The sequence below is a fragment of the Lissotriton helveticus genome, chromosome 5_1, assembly GCF_964261635.1.
Source record: "Lissotriton helveticus chromosome 5_1, aLisHel1.1, whole genome shotgun sequence".
NCBI classification, from domain to species: domain Eukaryota; kingdom Metazoa; phylum Chordata; class Amphibia; order Caudata; family Salamandridae; genus Lissotriton; species Lissotriton helveticus.
In genome coordinates this window covers 1,868,912,053-1,868,918,037 of record NC_136065.1, presented here as the reverse complement: position 1 = coordinate 1,868,918,037, position 5,985 = coordinate 1,868,912,053, and the positions used below count along the sequence as shown (strand labels likewise).

The window sequence follows — 5,985 nt, the reverse complement described above, 5'->3', positions numbered from 1 at the left end:
CCTCTTCCTTGACCCTACCAACATCCCTTGTGGCAAATTGCCAATCACAGGCAGTGAGGTAGAGTACTAGGAGGTTGGTCCATAAAGCCCTTGCGAACCGAGCACTGCAGGCTTACAGGTAAGCATGCATTCTTACAATCTTGACAGGAATTTACTTACTATTTTGTGGTGAGCATTCATGTTGCACTTTACAGAAATCAGTACCATATCAGATGCTGTGCTGCAATTGAGTAGACAGGTACTTAACGCTGTACCTTGATACAAATTACTACAAACGTACAATTTGTGAAAAATGAAAAGCAGTACATTTACTCAAAAGTGTAAACTTACTCAGAACTGCAGTTTGGGAATCAGAAGGCCCAATTTGTTGTCATGAAAGAGAATGTGAGTATAATGTGCTGTAAATAATCACATAAGAAAAATTACACATCACATATTCTGGCAACATTTTAGGAAAAAACCTATAATTTGTCACTGGCAAGAAATATAGAGGAAGCAGGTTCTCCATAGTTCGAATTAATGGTTGACTCGTATGTTAGAGTTTCTCTTTAGAGTTGGGTTGTGAACTTTCCCCTCCTGCCAGTTCTGTGGTCCTTGAGTTTTGCATTGTGAGTTGAGGTTACGCTCATCTTCTCTGTGATCTATGGTATAATGGGTACTCACATACCTTTTATCTGGGGTCACAAAGTTTGGACTGTGATGTGATTGGGGGTCGCATTGATGTCTACAGGGTGGTGGTCAAGGATTGGAAGAGGGGGTATGCAGTAAAGTGGGTGTAGGAGGCGTGTAGAATACACATCTAGTTGCTAAATTGCACAATGTAAAACCAGAAAAACCTGGGAATAATCCTGTATTCCTCATTTAACCAAATTGCCTGATCCTAGACAATAGTTTTATTTCACTTTCCCTTCTTTTTCTTCATTATCACATATGAGATGACCTCGAAATACATGAATGCATTACAAAACATCCTGTGTTTGATTTAGTAAACTATAAATTGTGCATGTATAATAGAAACCCAGGCCACCTAAAGAATGCACATAACAACTGACTTGCGTCTTAGTTCACTATTGGCATTGTTGTCAAAATGGGGAGAAGAATAAATGTTTCCATATTCAAGTTTGATAACTATCACTTTTAAAAATAAATACTTTGTCAATGCACTGATACAGTTGTGCATGGTAATGAAATACTTAATTTAATTTTTGAGGTCTCATAATTTTCTCACACTTTTGCTGCAAAATGTCTTTAAGAATGAAAGTGTTCCTAAAGTTACAGCTGTGCCGGACACCCATGTTATTTCCTTTCATTGACATCAATTCACCTTAAATGAGTCCCGTTCATTTAAAATCTTTGGATTTGTTAGTGCTGAGTTGAGTAAATAGTAGCCCCGTGCTGCTGTTGACGAGGGGGCCACTTGTAAAGGTCAGGAGGGCTGCATGCGGCCCCCAGGCCACCCTTAGACCGTCACTGGTCTATAGTGCCACATTTTGTGTCGTCATTCTCCATGGATGAAATTGGATTCCCAGTAATTGGGCTGCTTTATGTACTATGAGAAATATGGAGATTCCTTCTTACAATCAAAGAGGCACAAAATGGAAAAGTCTGATGGTCTTTGATAGGTCCCAATCGGAGTATGTTTGAAATGGGTCTGAACAATCTCAGGAGAGTAGCTGATGAAATGTCCTGGTAGAGGCTTCATGTAGGCTCTTCGAGGATACTTAGGGCCCGATGTAGGTAAAAGGGAATTTCCGATTCCAAAATACCGAGGCGGGCCGATTCGGTATTCTGAAATCGGAAAACGAGATGTAGGAAACAAACAGCGAAATAATAAGGAATCGGTCGGCATCGGTAATGTGAATCGGTACGTACCGAATCAGCACGGACCGAATCGGAAAGTACCGAATCGCCTACCACCGAATCGGAACTAGCCGAATCGGCTACCACCGAATCGGAACTAGCCGAATCGGCTACCACCGAATCGGAATTAGCCGAGTCGGAAAAATCAGAATCGGCTATTACCGAATCGGAGGTATGAAAACACACCCATGGCCAAAAAGCCCATAGGAATGCATTGAAGAAACCGATTCGGCTATCTCCGAATCGGATGATACCGATTCGGATTTTACCGAATCGGTAATATCCGATTCGGAGATAGCCGAATCGGTTAAAGCCGCTTCAGCCAATGAGGTGGCTCCCCCTCCCCCTCCCAAACAGGGAGTGGCAACCCTGGCAGGTGCAGCCAATTAAGAACTTTCTGGAGAGCCAGCCTGAGCTGAGCAGTCACAGTTAGCAGCAGTGGGAGTAGGAGGTAGTGAACTGTTCAGACCAAGATGGCAAACCAGAGTGAGAGCCAGAAGTCCAGCCAGAAGAGGAAGCCTAAGTTCAGCAGCACCGAGCTGCAGGTGTTGGTTGAGGAGGTGGTGAGGGTGCACCGGCAGCTATTCGGAAGGCTGTCCCTCAATGTGCCAGAATGCACCAAGAGGAGGCTCTGGAGCGATATCGGTCAGAAGGTCAACGCTGTGGGTGTCACCCCCAGGTCCCTGGATGAGCTGAAGAAGCGCTTCTACGACATCCGCAGCCTGACCAAACGGAAGATGGCAGAGATCCAGAAGCAGGCTGGAGTCACTGGTGGTGGCAGGAACCCGGCGCCACCCCTCACCGAGCTGGAGGAACTGGTCTCCAGCACCATTGAGAGGGAGAGCGTGACCGGAATTGGGACCCTGGACAGCTCAGCCAGAGCTACAGCTACAGGTAAGAGGCATGCGCATCAGGACACACCCTACCAGACACCTCCCCATTAGACACAATGCATAGCCAAACCCCAGCACAGTACTGCAACCAACATACAAGAGACAAGCATCATGGTACATCCAGTCAGCAGTAGGTATCAAAATATGGCAGTGCAGAATCACAAGACATGAAACAGTGGAACACATTCTACGGAGATGCTAGGACATGTGGAATGCTTTAATTGTACTGACTGTAATACATCGGTACTCTATTTACAAATGCTTCTTTGTACCTAGGGGCACCATCAGGCGGACAAACACTGCCAAAGGAGGCAGCAGCACCATCTACCACTGCACTCGCAGGGCCGAGCACGAGTCAGGCTGCCGAGGAGGAGGAGGAAAACACCATAGGCCTGGATATTGAGGGAGACCTGGAAATTGACTTTGATGCACTTCACTCCCCACAAATGCAAAGCACACCCTCCTTGCAATTCTCCCCAGAGAACTCCCCGACAAGGGAGCTCTTTCCACCTACACCAGCTCCTGCCACTGTGGCTCCAGTACACCCTGTCCTGGGAGCAGGGGCTCAGGCCCCGGCCAGCACCACACCCCCACCAGTGGCACCCCAGCCCACGCAGCAGGCGGGCAGCAGCAGTACCCGGCGCCGTGCCATTCCCACCACTGCAGACCCAGCACGGGAGGCCAGTGTGTTCCGGGGCCTCGAAGGCAATATGGTGAAGATCCAAAGGCAGCAGGCGAAATCCATCATGGCATGCCAACGCCAGCTCCTGCAGCACAACCTGCAGATGGGGGAAATGGTGAAAGGATTTCAGGCCTTTGTGGCTTCCAACAAGGAGGCAGTAGCAGGTTTAGGCAGGCTAACCACTGCCATCACACAGTTATGTGGCAGAATGGAGGAGCAAGAGGTGGTGCGCAGGCGGGATGCCCGGGTGCAGAACCGCTCCTTGAGCCGCCTTGCTGCAGCAACGGCACAACTCTGTCAGCGTGGTGCCAACATGGAGTCTAGTCTCGCTCAAAATACCGCAGAGTTGACAAGGGGAATGGCCCGCATCACGACAGCAATGGAGGCCTTGATCATCTCTAACACTGCCGCAAATCCTGCCCTGGACCTGGGGGATGCTGGGGACAGCAGCAGCCGCAGCAGCCCGGCCAGCGCTGCGTCAGAGCCACGCAGGAGCACCAGGCGCTCCGCAGATGCCGCTGGTCATTCTGAAGGGGGTGAGGGACACCACAGTGGGGCTGCAAAGCGCTCAAAGAAATAGCCTAGCAAGGGCGGGTGAGGCAACCTGGACCCTAGACTTTTGTTTTCATTGACATTACACCTTTGTTTTGTTGCACATCAGTGCAGTAACTGTGTAGCAACAGTATTAAAAATTGCTTATTCAACACAACCATTCACCTGTCTGTGCATTTTTACTCACTCAGAAATAGTTTGCTGTTATCTCCTCACGTCTATGTCTCCCATCACTTGGCGTACACACCCCAGCTGGCTGTGTTAGTGGCACAGCTTCGTCGTCATCATGGTCCTCGTAGTCACTCAACTCCACCTCAGTGCCCTTCTTCACCGCAAGGTTGTGTAACATTGCACAGACAGCTATGATTTTGCAACAGGTGATGGGGGTGTACTGCCTTGCACCTCCACTCTTGTGCAGGCATCTAAACCTGCTTTTCCAGATGCCGAATGTCCTTTCCACAACATTCCTGGTGCTTTTGTGGGCACGGTTATACCTCCTTTGGCTGGGTGTAGAGGGGTTGAGGTAGGGGGTGAGAATGAATGAACGGAGGGCATATGCACTGTCGCCTAGAAGGAAAAGGGGTAAAATTACTTACATGCATACATGTATTTCACTTTGCTGTTTTTGGTTATGGGGGGCTGATGATGTGTCTCACCTAGGAGGTATCCTTCTCCAAATTCCCCAGCCATCAGCCGTGCATAGATGCCGCTCTGTTGGAAAATGTAGGAGTCGTGGGTACTACCCGGAAATTTTGCTACCAGGTCTGTGATGATGCATTTCGCATTGCAGATCACCTGTACGTTGATGGTGTGAGTGGACTTCCGATTGCGGTAGATGTATTCTGTGTCAGATGGTGGGCAAATCGGAATGTGTGTGCCGTCTATGCAGCCAATGATGTGGGGGAATCTTGCCATCTGGTAAAAGTCTGCTTTGGTCTGTACAAGTTCTGCCTGGGTTGCAGGGAAGGAAATGTAGTGGGCCATCCTCTGGATCATGGCATCAAGGAACTTGTGGAAGAACCTTGACAGGCTGCTCTGGGTCACCCCTCCTGCCACAGCGACTACACTTTGGTAGCTGCCAGACGCCAGCAGGTGTAGGCAGCATAGCACCTGCACCTGCACAGGGATTGCGTGTGCCCTTGGGGTGGGGTGCTGCAACAGGGGTTGGAGGTCCCTAATGAGGTCTGTGATGGTCTCTGAGTCCAGCCTGTACCGCTGTAGGATCTCTGCATCTGTCAGCATGACCAGGGTGATACGTTGTCTGTATACCTGCTCCTCTCTTTGCCATTCCCTCTCTCCTTGCTGCTGTAGCCGTAGCCGCCTCGCTATGACATAAAAAGCTGCCATCCTGCAAGTTGCAATGCATTTTGGGGCTGTTTTTATGGGTTGGAGTTGGTTACCACCTGATCGTAATCCATGGTAATTTCCGAGTGGATTCTACCGATTTTGAGCCAAAATCGGTGTTTCTGTGTCTCCCTACATCTCCCCATCTGTCCGAAGCGGGGATTTTCCCGATCGGTGAATCTACCGAATTGGTAGGTTCTCCGATTCGGCTTCTGTCCGATTCGGTGTCACTACCGAATCGGTACATACACCGATTCGGCTTATGTCCGATTCGGTGTCACTACCGAATCGGTACATACACCGATTCGGCTTATGTCCGAATCGGTGTCACTACCGAATCGGTACATGCACCGATTCGGCTTATGTCCGATTCGGTGTCACTACCGAATCGGTACATGCACCGATTCGGTGTTTGCATCCGATTCGGTGTGTTACCGATTCGTACTGTATCCGATTTTCGGTATGTACGTATCGCATTCTTTTACATTCGGTAATCATTCCGATTCGGTTTTCGCTCCCATTTGTACTTTTTTTTGTGCCCTACATCTCGATGCCAGTATACCGATCGGTAAGGGCCCAGATTCGGTATTTTCGGCCGTTACCGATCGGTAACGGCCTACCTACATCGGGCCCATAGTCTTTACTACTAGCTTG

At 49.0% G+C, this 5,985-nt stretch overlaps 1 protein-coding gene across 1 annotated transcript; it reads left to right on the top strand.

Moving 5' to 3' along the window:
- Nucleotides 1-2,447: 2,447 nt before the first annotated feature.
- Nucleotides 2,448-4,058, top strand: LOC144753853 (uncharacterized). The gene is made up of 2 exons (XM_078641403.1): nucleotides 2,448-2,754; nucleotides 3,030-4,058. The coding sequence occupies exons 1-2, from the start codon at nucleotides 2,598-2,600 to the stop codon at nucleotides 4,013-4,015; spliced, it is 1,143 nt and encodes a 380-aa protein (XP_078497529.1). The 5' UTR covers nucleotides 2,448-2,597; the 3' UTR covers nucleotides 4,016-4,058.
- Nucleotides 4,059-5,985: the final 1,927 nt, after the last annotated feature.